The sequence below is a fragment of the Gordionus sp. m RMFG-2023 genome, chromosome 2 (assembly GCF_954871325.1).
Source record: "Gordionus sp. m RMFG-2023 chromosome 2, tfGorSpeb1-WG-v2, whole genome shotgun sequence".
Classification (NCBI taxonomy): domain Eukaryota; kingdom Metazoa; phylum Nematomorpha; class Gordioida; order Chordodea; family Parachordodidae; genus Gordionus; species Gordionus sp. m RMFG-2023.
Genome location: NC_088776.1, coordinates 44,142,339 through 44,155,823, shown reverse-complemented (window position 1 = coordinate 44,155,823; position 13,485 = coordinate 44,142,339). Strand labels below are relative to the sequence as shown.

General features: G+C 29.7%; 1 protein-coding gene across 8 annotated transcripts in view; it reads left to right on the top strand.

The window, feature by feature from the left end:
* Positions 1–13,485, top strand: part of LOC135923478 (nucleoporin NUP35-like) — a 33,845-nt gene that overhangs the window by 6,220 nt on the left and 14,140 nt on the right. For 3 of the 8 annotated variants that reach the window (XR_010571226.1, XR_010571227.1, XR_010571223.1), the window contains 2 exons: positions 133–188; positions 8,940–9,080. Coding sequence is in view for 2 of the 8 variants with exons in the window: in XM_065458243.1 (XP_065314315.1) it covers positions 8,940–9,062 (123 nt within the window). In the remaining 6 variants the exon portion in view is untranslated. Of the gene's footprint in view, positions 1–132; positions 189–8,939; positions 9,142–11,212; positions 11,406–13,485 lie in introns of those variants that run through there. The other 5 variants (XR_010571222.1, XR_010571224.1, XM_065458244.1 and 2 more) reach the window with 5 other exon arrangements.

The window sequence follows — 13,485 nt, the reverse complement described above, 5'->3', positions numbered from 1 at the left end:
ATAAATTTTTAAATTATATCAAATTCGTTAAGAAAAATTATTAAAAATGGAATAATATATAATTTTATACACAGACGTTCCTTTTTGGGAAAATATTTATACATTTTTTTAATCATTTTTATCAATTTTAAGGATGAAGCTGGCCGCGTCCTCGACTGATTTTTTTATAAATATAAAAGAGGAGTGAAGTAATGTCTACTAAATTTTTTATAAAAATTGAAAATGGTAATATTTCCATAAAATTGTTTTTAATTCTTATATAATAAATAAAAAACCGGAAATTAAAAAAATAAAAATTTACCTAAAGGTATAATCTTTGTGCGTAATTTTATATTAAATTAAATATTTACAATTATGTGGTTTTTAAGATATGTTTAGTTGAATGAAAGTAGATAATGATAATAGGTCATTTTTGAAACTTTGAAACCCTGATATCTTCAAAAATATAAATGTTAGGAAATTTTTGGATATTTCTTAGTTACATTCATCTTTCCTACCAAATTTCTAAAATCGAAGGGGTCGGCCAAATCATAGTTGATTTGTCATTGAATGTCCCTGGTTACTTCTGAGCGATTTTCGATAGAGAAAAGCAGAATTATCATTTGACTTTCTCACCTTTACGCCGTTATGATAACCACGAATTTATAACTGCTTCATCATTAAGGTGTTGGAAGACTTTTATATGCCACTTTTTGGATATGGTTGTATTATGAGATCTTTCAATATTGTGTCTAATAAATCAACCCCACCTTATATATGTTATACAGTTTGACAGGCATAAGACTTGCAGTCCTTTCTTGGTTTTGTGGTCATATCTTTCAATATCACGCCAAGGTAATTTACCATTCAATTATGATAAAAATAAGGATATTATATCTACTTCTTCGATGTTTGCCCTGATTCAAAAGATATTTCTCTGATCTCATTCATCTCTTTAGGAAGCTTACAATTTGGGATCCTGTTCCTCCTTACTGTACTATGACTGTATAATATGCCTATAAATATACTTGAAAAATTAAAGAGATAGATTTATTATGCCTCTTTTTGCCTAATAAATCAAAAGTATTGAGGTATAGTAATTGTCAAAATATAGCCTATAATTTTGATTGGCATTCTTTGTCATGTTTCTGGATTTGCCTATGACTTTTAACTATATTTTTGGCACGAAAATGATTCTGAAAAAAAGATCAACAGAACCAGATTTTGGAGCATCCAGCAATATTGTTGTACTAAGCCAAACAATACCTTCCAATCAAAAGTATAAGCTATATTTGACAACTTTTGATGTATTTAGCAAAAAGGGGTATAATAAATCTATTCTATCTTTAATTTTTCAAGTATATTATAGGTATATAGAATCTTAGTACCATAAGGAGTAATATGATCCCAAATTGCGAGCTTCCCACAAAGAGCGAAATGAAAAAAGAGATCAGAGGGCCAACTTTTGAATAAATAGCACACATTGAAGGAGTAGACATAACTTTCTTAGTATGGAAAGAAAATAAAACGGTGACCTTTTTATCAAAATTGGATGGGAATTTAGAGTGATATTGAAAGATATGACCACAACACCAAGAAAAACTTCATGTCCTATGCTTGTCAAACAGTATATATATATATGGGAGGGGTTGATTTATTAGATAGAAATATTGAAAGGTATCATAATACAATTATATCCAAAGAGTCACATATAAGAGCCTTCCATCCTTATTGATGTAGCAGTTATAAATTCGTGGTTATTATATCGGCTTATTCAAGGTGAGAAAGTCAAATCAGATGACAATCCTGCTTTTCTCTATCGAAATTTCGCCAAGAAGTAACCATAACAATGTGTTAAATTGAAGCTTCAATATGAAAAGCGGGCTCCTTCTTCTATAATCGAAAATTTATATTTTACTTAGATAAAAATAAGATTGGGACCTTCAAAAGATATTCGCATGAATCTAATTGACAGTTCCCAACAAACATTTAATATGTAAAGGCGTACACATATAAAATGAGCGAAATGCCAATGTGAACTATGTTTCCATGCTAATAAAAATTGTTTTATTTTAATCTTTGTGCTTGTCAAAATAAAAAGAATAGAAAAACTTTAAAAAATTTTTGATCACTTATCGATTAATATGTCAAAAGGATATATGCGAAATTTTTCAGACTTAGTGAAACATCATATGTAATAACGAGTTGATATAATCAGGAAACTTATGATTACTGAATCGAAAACTGTAAACCATTATTAGCATCTAGTGCTTTAAACATTTCTAAAGAAATCGAACGCGTTCAACATTCATAGACAAAAATCGAACGCGTTCACTTTAAAAAAAAAGGAACGCGTTCAGGTTCGTTCAATTTTATGATAATTTTTTTTTAATTAAATTAAATAAATGTCATATTTTTTACGCAATATATTCGCCATGTTAAAAAATAATATAGTTTTATTTTGATAATATAATTATAAATATAATATAATATAGTGAATAAAAAGATATTTTTATGTTTTTCAAAATTTTAATAACAATTGTTTTCAAAATTTTCATCTGATAGACAGAACACTTAACAGTTAATACGACATTATCTATACTAAAAACGCGCTCTACAGGGGCAGATGAGGGGTTTGCAGTATTTTACTTAATAAACAACTCTTTTAACATGGAGAATTTATTGAAAACATGTTTTGTCCTTGCTTCAAAAAATTGTGATAAGGTATCCTCCTCCAATCCATCTTTTACTTACTCGTCAAAAAAAGGATATCTCGAAATTAACAGTTCTTGCATTATCATTTCTAGAGTTTTCAATGCATTTTTTCATCAATAACGCTATAAGTTTATTTTTTAGGGTTCGTTCTGAGGAAGTTTTATCTATGGCTATTGAAGCTTGAATATTGGATGTATAATTGCAGAAAGAACATATTGATCTTCATATATATGTTCAAATTTTTAAAAAAATAAAATATATGTAATTAATTTTATAGTAATAGGTTTAATATTTTTATTAATTCTATTTAATAATGCGTCTATCCATAGTTGACCATAATTTAGGCCACTAATTTTTTTTTTAATTTTAAAATAACTATCGTTATTGTTGTGGTCAAATAACTTAAATGTATTTATTTTTTCAAATTTAATGATTTACTTATATTATATGGTATCACGTCAATTCGACGCGGAAAATTCGGCGCACGACAATTCGGCGTGGCGACAATTCAGCGCAGCGTCAATTCGGCGCGTATCTATTACAGTTGCAATTTATTATATATTACTTAGTATTAAAAAATAAGGATGATTAAATAGAAATGATTTTGAATGTTGGCCCTATTAATTATTTTTTCATATTTATTTTTACAAAAATCTCTATTTTATTTACTAAATGTGTAATATCAAAAAAAAATTAATAACCAATATTTATACCTATTTTATTGGTTGACCAATTTATCACATAATGTATGTTGATTAGTAGCCAATGTTATGTAAGCCGAGATTTTGGGCATAGAAGAAAGAAAGAAAAAGAAAGGTTTGGACCTCTATCTCGAATCTTAAATATTATTTTGGCTAAAATTTAAATCGACCGTTTTTAAAAATAGACCCAGCGATGATCCAAAAAAAATCAAATTAAGACTGACTCATTTTTTAGATTTATTAAAAATCCTTAAATTCTATTAATCCTTAAAAAAAATATTATGCTTAGGCTTTTTTCTATTATATAAATCAAAAAAAAATGAATTAAAGCACAATTTTTTTTATTTATTTATAAAATGAATATAGAATAATAAATATACTATACAAAACATGCTATTAAAAGAAACATATTTGTAAATTAAAATTATATGCGATCCCCCTTAAATAATCATTAATCGGGCGATTTAGCATTCGGTTTTTAATAACTCAGTATCATCTAACACATGATTATGATTTGAAGAATTACTTCTTCATTTACCGCCCTTTGCAATGGGTAGGTCTACCTTCCAATAATTTATAAGACTCAACACATTTCCATATTGTTTTTACCTTCAGCCTCATCGTGGCGGGGGATTGGCAACGTCTTTTGGCGGCTAATGGAGGTCTAAAAGGTTCCCTGTGATCTGGGTCTAGAATAGGATCACCTTCTCCTCGACGGGGTGTAAAAATCACTTAAATAGGTTGATGTCAGGAAAGGCATCCGATTATAAAAACCTTGCTACAAAAGTTCCTTATGGTTACAACAAAGCATGGGCGGGATACAGCCCAAAGTACCCCGTGGGCCTCCTCATCCGCCTACGACAAAAAGAAGGATGGGAAACCTGGTGGAACCACTATTCAGGAAAATGAAACTTATGACGGCCATAAACGACCTGATTAAAAGTGGAGAAACCAGTTTACGGGTGATCGAGTTAGGGTCGCGACATGGAATGTTGGGAGTATGACGGGAAGAGCGGGAGAAGTCGTCGATGTATTGCACAGAAGACATATAGATGTGTGCTGCATACAGGAGACTAGATGGAAAGGAAATGGGACCAGAATGATTGGCAAGACTAGCGAAAAGTATAAATTCTTTTGGCAAGGGGTAATGATGGTAAGGCTGGAGTTGGGGTATTGGTTGCGGAGAAATTGGTAGTCGAAGTGAGAAGGCTAGACAACCAGATAATGGTTATCAAGATGATTTTTGGTAGAAGCTATATAATATTATCTCGGCATATGTTCCTCAGGTTGGCAGAAGTGAAAAAGAGAAAGATATATTTTGGGACAGTCTATTGGGGGTGACATCGAGACTGGCAAATGAAGAGGGGATTATCCTGGCTGGTGATCAGAATGGACATGTGGGAGCGAGTAGTGAGGGTTATGAAGGAGTGCATGGAGGGTTCAGTTAGGGCATGAGAAATTTGGAAGGAGAGAGGATTTTAGAATTTAGTGATGCTATGGATATGATTGTCTGTAATACAATGTTTAAGAAAGAATCAGAGAAGCTGGTGACTTATAAGTCGGGTAGTACCAAAAGTGCTGTGGATTACTTGTTATTAAGGAGATGTGATCGATGTATAGTAAAAAATGTGAAAGTGATACCGGGAGAGGAATGTATATCAAGCATCGACTAGTTGTAGGAGATCTCACTCTTAAAGGTGCCAGGGTCACTAAAAGAAAGTTTGTCCCAAGGCTGAAGGTTTGGAAATTGAAGGAGGAGAATGCTAGACGTCAATTCAATATGGCATTGGCGATTAGGGAGGCGGAGGTGGCACAAGCATCTGGGGTGAATGACAAGTGGGAAGCCATGAAGAAAGCCTGGGTAATGACAACTGAGGAGGTATGTGGATGGACAAAAGGGCCGCCTAGACATAAGGAGACTTGGTGGTGGAGCCCGGAGGTAGCGAAAGCCGTGGATGAGAAACGGAGGTGTTTCAAAGTATGGTATAATAGCAAAGAAAATAGTGATAATGATATTTACAAGATGGCTAAAAGAAATGCTAAGAAATTAATAGCAAAGGCTCAAGAAGAAAAAAGACACGAGTTTGCTAAAGAAATGGAATGCGCTGATGGAATTGGAAATATGGTTCGAATGGCAAAACAGATGTCAAAAAAGAGGCAGGATGTGATAGGTGTAAAATGTTTGAAAAATATGGAAGGAAAAATGACGATTGATAGTAATGGTATTAAGAACACCTGGAAGATTTACATGAAAGGACTTTTGAATGAAGAAAATGAATGGAATAATATTAGTTGTGCAAAGGTAGAAGGTCCAGGGTGTAAATTTGGCAAGAATGAGATAAAGAGAGCAGTGAAAAAGATGAAGATAGGGAAGGCATCGGGTTTAACGATGGTGGTATCAGAGATGTTTAAAGGTTCTGATGATTTAGGGATTGAATGGTTAATGAATTTAGCAAATCAGATTGTCACAGAAGGTACTATTCCCGAGGACTGGCAAAGAAGTATAATTATCCCAGTATACAAGGGGAAAGGTGATCCTTTAGATTGCGGGTCTTACAGAGCTATTAAACTCTTGGAACATGCAATAAAAGTATTTGAGAGAGTGTTAGAATAGCGGTTAAGGGAACAAATTAAAATTGATGAAATGCAGTTTGGTATTACATCGGGAAAAGGCACGACAGATGCAATTTTTGTGGTGAGACAAATTCAGGAGAAGTATCTTGCGAAGGAAAAGAAACACTATTATGCGTTTGTTGATTTGGAGAAAGCATTTGATAGGGTGCCGCGTGAGATTACAAGATTGGCCTTGAGAAAATCCGGTGTGGAGGAATGGTTGGTTACCGCAGTGATGGCAATGTATGTTGGAGCACAAACAGCAGTACGGACGGATTATGGTGATAGTGACAGCTTTGAGGTGAAGGTAGGACTTCATCAAGGATCCGTGCTGAGTCCATTATTATTTATCTTAGTAATGGATGTGGTGGCTAGAGAAATGCGTGAAGGACTTCCCTGGGAGATATTATATGCAGATGACCTTGTATTAATGGCAAACAGTGAGGGAGAATTTAGGGATAAAGTTAGTAAATGGAAGATGACTATGGAAGCAAAGGGCCTGAAAATGAATGCATCAAAAACAAAGGTGATGATTGGTGGGGAAAATCTAAAGATGGAAGAATCCGGTAAGTGGCCTTGTATGTGGGAAAGGAGTTGCTAGAAATTCTATCCAATGCACCAGATGCCAGAAATGGGTACATAAAAGATGTAGCGGGAAAAAAGGCAGTTTGATGTTAGAAAGAATGACCTTTATTTGTAAAACATGCATGAAAGGGATACATAATAATGATAACCTAAAAAATTGTGGTCTGTATATTGGCAATGGGTTAACCCTAGAAAAAGTGGATAAGTTTTGTTATTTAGGTGATATGCTAAACGCAGATGGTGGTGTAGATTCTGCCGTTGTTGCAAGGATCAGACAAGCTTGGAAGAAGTTCAGAGAGATGTCGTCTATTCTTACAAATAAAAAAGTTTCTCTGAAGTTAAAGGAGAAAGTTTACGTAAGCTGTGTGAGGAGTTGTTTAGTTTATGCCGGTGAAACATGGGCAATGAAAGCAACTCAAGAAGCCAAATTAGAAAGAACAGAGATGAGGATGGTTAGATGGATGTGTGGGGTATCTCTGAGAGAGAGAAAAATTAGCAAGGAATTACGAGCAAGATTAGGTATAGAAATGATTGGTATGGTAATGCGACGAAATAGACTAAGATGGTTTGGGCATGTGGAACGTATGACAAGAGATGACTGGGTAAAGAGATGCACAATGATGGAAGTAGGAGGATCAAGACCTAGAGGAAGACCCAAGATGACTTGGACAAATCTGATAGCGGCGGATATGAAAAGCATGAATCTTACAAGTATTGATGCTCAGGACCGTCAAAAATGGAAAAGAAAAATCAGAGGGAAAACTGGCCTACCCGGGTAAACCTGGAAATCGCCATAAAACGGAGAAGAAGAAGTTCTCTCTTTCCTGAATATGTATTGATCATGAACAAGTTTTTTTGATCCATGTTCACTTATAACATATTTTAAAGGCATTCTTAAAAATAAATGTATAAAAATTATAAATGATATACAGAAATAATATTAATATTTACCTTTATCAGGAATTCTCAATTTATAATGATTAAATTATGGAAAGAAATTATAAAGATTAAATTATGGAAGGAAAAGAAAAAAATAAAGTTTTTACAAACTTTATTAAATTTTAAAATGGAAGAAAGGACAAAATTTTAAGATAAAATATAATTCTATTTATTAATTTTTTGTCAATAGTTAGGCGGAAAAAATTTTAAAAAAGGAGATTTGGATTTTGTGTTTTTTAGAATGTAAACTTTTATTTTTATTGTTGAGAAAAATAATGATTGAATTCTTTAAAATTGTTGAACAAAAAGAGAAAATCTTAAAATAAAATATAATTATATTTATTAATTTTTTGTCAATAGTTAGGCGTAAAAAATAAAAAAAAAAGGAGATTTGGATTTTATGTTTTTTAGAATGGTAAATTGGTCCATTAGGTATAAATATATTAAATAAAATTGAGATTTTTGTAAAAATAAATATGAAGAATTAATTAATAATACCAACATTCAAAATGACTTCTATTTAATCATCCTTATATTTTTATACTAAGTAATTTATAATAAATTGCAACTGTAATAGATACGCGCCGAATTGACGCTGCGCTGAATTGTCGCCGCGCTAAATTTTCAAGCCGAATTGACGTGGAACCATATTATATAGAATAAATAATTAATATTACAATCAAATGTCGTTTTAAATTGGAATATGAAGATTTTGAAACTATATAATACTTTTTGGGCACATTTTACATTTGGTTAGTATTGATTATTGAATTAGTTCCTTCATTATATGATGTTACTGTAAAATATTTATCATATTTGGGCCATGGTAATGTTAATTCATCTGATTTTGAATTTTCAGAATCAGATAATGATGATGAAATAATATTTCCATGCTTATGCAAATCTATTAAATTAAAATATAAACGATAATATTCAAATTAATCAACTATAATAATGGTATGTTAAAAAAAATTGAAATATGAAAAGGAAAAACAGTTGATAAAAATTTGGATTAATATTAAATTTTTCAAATAAATAAAAATAAAAGGTGTTTTTAAAATTGAACTAACGTTAAATTCGAACGCGTTAGTCATAAAAAAGGAACGCGTTCACGTTCAAAGTTCGTCAAAAATAAAAGGAACGCTGTTCACCATTTTTTTCAAAAAAACTAACTTCGTTCATGAACGCGTTCGTTTACAACACTATTAAAATCCATTTTTGAATATAGCGGAAGGTCGCCACTCATCTACAGATATTTATTTTTCATTAATAATTTCGGATAATATTTTAGAAAAACTTTACTACTTATACTTAAATTTAACCAAAAAAGGAATATTTTTAACTTGTAAGATTGTTGATTACTAATATTTTTAGCATTTATATTTTCAAAAAAAATATTAACAAAAGATTTTTATTCCAGAACATGATGAAGAGGACCATCTAACGTTTCTACATTATTTTGTTAATTTAATTCCTGGTGTTAATATAGTCGCCAAAATACTCAAATATTTTTTAAATACATTTCCTTGATTAAATTTTATCTTGTTGGACAAAAAAATTATTTATAAGGATTTTAAATCTTTATAAGCTTTAATTTTGTATAAATATTAAATAATGTGTAAATAGATATCTTTATAAATGTCTTATGATTTAATCAATAAGTTATATTTTTAAATGTAAGAATGAGTGTTGTTGAATAAATTGCCTAACTTTGGCCAACTACAATATGACTTAGCAAATCTTTTAGCCTAAACAATTCTTGCAGAAATGAAAAGTTACAAATATCCTTAAGTTTTAATTCGCTTTAAAATTCTTTTATCATCCACCACCTTTTTTATAAACTACATAGTATTTTTATTTCTCATAAAAAAATATATAATTTTCTTATTCATATTCCACTATCTAATTCAGACATCTAATCTCTATACTCTCAATTATGTTTGGAGTTGGGGATAGTTAGGTATTAACACTAATTTTTCTTACTCCTTGAAGGAAAAATATATTTTCTTCAATTATAAGCAGGATATTTGCTTATTTATGATATCTTGTACGTAAAATTGGCAGTTTGAACGTAAAAATATATTTAGTTAATAAAATAATCCTCATCACTGATTAAGTAAAGTGCGATAGGTGATTCCAAATGACCTTTTTTAAAATTAATGAAACTTGATGCGTTGATCATATAGAACCAGGGTTTCGAACCGTTAAGCATAGTTCGGGTTGTTCCGGTTTTTAGTTTAAAATTTCATAAAGGTTTTGTTCCATTTCGGGTTTTTTTTAAAAAATTCATATCGGTTCGGTTTATAATTTATAACGGTTCATTTCGGTTTGTTCCGGTTTTTATAAATTTGATTAAAAAAAATTAATCATTAACCATGTATATATTAATTTTAGAGAAAAATCTTTTCAATTTATAATTCCTTATTTAATTTAACCATGATAATCTAATAGATATTTTTATTAAACTTAGTAAATATAAATTAGACAAATTATTTTTTTTTATTTCATAAATAAATAAGATAAAAACAAACATGACTAAATACAATGATGAATAAAATAACACATAAATATAATAAAAGGTATACTATTTATGTTTAAAAAGAGAATTAGAACGGATGACTAAAATATTTTATAATATTTCAGGATTTAATTTAGTTCCCTGCGCAGAGAGTATAAACTTAAGGCTAGAAAATGCTCTTTCTACGGATAACTGGAACTGCTAGCACATTTATAGCTAACTTATAAAGTTCTGGCATACTATTCTTTACATTTTCCCAATAATTCAAAAGATTAGTATCTTTTTCTAATCTCTCTATATTATCGAATGACCGAATTATATATTCTATTTCTATACATTTATTATAGTTTTCTATGCCCTGAGAATTATTCTTATTAAGACTTTTATGCCACTTTAATAAATCATCATCTAAATTATCTTTCGAATGCGAACACGTAGGCATAGTATTTAGAATTTCAATACTCTGATTATTTAGACTTTGTATCAAGTTCCAAGTTTTACAAAGATGTTTTCTGGCGATCTCTCTTTCTTCAAATGTTAAAAATATTATTTTAATAATAAATAATTTATAATGACTTAAATAAATATTAGAATTCTGAATTTAAAAAAACAATATGATTATTAATAAAAAATTATCATATCATTAAAATATTGCTGACCATTTTATTTATTGTCATTTAAATTCAATGGTCCAAGTTTTTATAATGAGATAAAAAATAAACCATATAATATAAAAATGAATGTAAAAAGTACTTGATTTCTATTAGATGTTAGTTATTAATAGTAGATTTATTTAATTTTTCCCTAAATTATTAGCAAGTATTATAAAAGCTTATTAATAACTTATATATATATATAAACTTGTTAATTTAGCCAAGAATAATTATGTGTGATTTTAAGATATCTTATCTAATTAACAGATAATTAGCCTAATCTCTAATAAAATAAGTATTTAAAGAAAAAAACAATAAACTTGGTATTAATTGATATATAATGTTGATAATATAAAAATATTTAATTTGAAAAGAAATCACCAATTTATAAACTTCCCTCAAGGAAAATTTAAATTAATTATTTTTTAAAACCGTTTTGAACCGGTTTAAAATATTTATAACGGTTCGGTTCGCTCTTTTTATATTTTCTTTATAACGGTTCGGTTAAGGTTACGGTTCAGAAAATCATAACGGTTCATTCCGGTTTGGCGGTTCGGTTCGAACTCCTGTATAGAACTGCACGTCGATAAAACTATCTGGCTGGTACAATGTTTAGAAACAAATCGATGGCCTGTGAGTCACCATCATCAAAGATGGCTTGAATCGACGTGAGATTTTTTAAATATATATTAATGATGTGAATAGGGCCTAATTTTTCAAGCCTGGCCAAAAAAAAATTATAAATTTGTCATCCCTATTTTGAAAGAAAATTATTTTATTTTTAATATTTCTTTACTTGTAAAAATAATATTCTACAAATAAAAATATTAGCGTTATTTTTTCCAAAAATTTGAAAATATGTCAATTTATTTCAAATTAAATATTATATTTAAGCTGGTCCAAATTTATTTTAAAATAGGCCCATAGTCCGTTTGAGCCGGGCTTTGCAGATCTCTATTATACCTTTTATGATAAATGCCAATTGAATTTTTTTAAGAAACAGTAAAAAAAATTATTAAGTAAAAAATCTTAATGTATGGAAAGATGCGGACATTCCTCTTTCCATTTCAAAAATTTAGAACATTTATATCCTGCTGATATCGTTTTCCGATGAGAATTGTTCGACATATAAGCTTGTATTTGATTTATCAGGGTTTGTTATTCTCAACATTTACTAATATTGAATATCATGTAGTTTAAGATCTTTTATAATAAAATCAATCGATAAACAATTTTGTTCAGTCATTTTTGAAATTGGGAATCTAATCAAGACGCTAAGGCTGCATTCATAGTGGAGACGGATCTGATTTTTACATCCGTTCCGTCAAAAGTCAATCTCATTAAAAATGATATATATGTTCATAGTGCGTCCGTTCCGATACCTTCCGTCTTAAAAACGGATCCGGCAAATTTTGAAGTCAAGACATTTTGACTTTTTGATCCGGCAAATCTTATAGAGCGTTATAACGTTACTTACAATTTTTTTATAGTCTATGAACATTTATATCATTTTTAATGAGTTTGACTTTTGACGGAACGGATGTAAAAACGGATCCGTCTCCACTATGAATGCAGCCTAAGTTAAATCAAATTACAACTTGATGAGCATGTGTAACTTTTTATTTCAATGTTTGAAATATTTTTAAAAAAATTTGAGCCGGCAATATTAGGACACAAATATTTCGACCTTCAATCCTAGTTATATATGGTGTAAAAAATTTGTATAAATAAACATTTAAAGCTCTGTCCTACAGGTGCTTTCTCAGTTTTAAGAATTTCAAATTACTCTAAAAATTTGGCCTGAATATATAAATTATAATCCCTAACATTTTTCTATTTGGTTTTTTCCTAGTCATAATTCTCACTTGTTTTTGGAAAATATAATGGTCGATTCATTTATATTATATAGGTCTATTATAAATTATTATATCAATAAATCATTCAAAAATGTTGACACTTACCCAACCACCCTTTAAAATATTTGGATGCAGACTGTTCAAACCACCCCTCCCGCTCGTAGACACTGTTAGGAGCCTAACTCCGAATTAATTATAGTTTTTTCAAGTATGATAGTCAAAAATCTCGTTTTTTGGTCGTTCTATTATGGAATGACCCTGATATAACAGGAAGATTCTATGAGAATCCCCAAGAAAACATTAATGCGGACGCCTAACCTCTAGAAAAACATAATTTGATAACATTTAAATATAACTTTAAAATGTTAATCATACTTTTTGCCGATAAAATTTACCTAACTGTTATTTAGGGTCATTATTAGTTTAGAATAGTCACATAGATTTTAAGAATCGTCATTTTAATTTATATATTAACTAAATATGCGTTATTCAATTCATTTAAATATTTACTATTCTATTCAAATATATGAAATTCGTTCTTTTTACATCTGCGTTTTGAGATCTAGCATAAGGAATGTTACTGATATAGATCTAAATAAACATTAATTTTCTATAATCCACCGTGGTTTAAAATGAAACCATTCAAATTATGATTTGATATAAATGCTTGAAATATTCATATGGATTATCTATAAAATTCATATAAATATATTTGGCATGAGATGTAGAGGTCTGCAATGAGCGGGATCAGCATACCCATTCTATGTTTTAAAAAGATTTTAACCCAAATTTTTGAAAAAAAAATATACTCGCCCATACCCCCATTGGTTTAAAAATTTTTACCCCGCCCATTATTTAAGAATCACACTTTTTCTCATAATTTTTTAAATATCTAACAAAAAAAATGATTCAAAATATTTTATAAT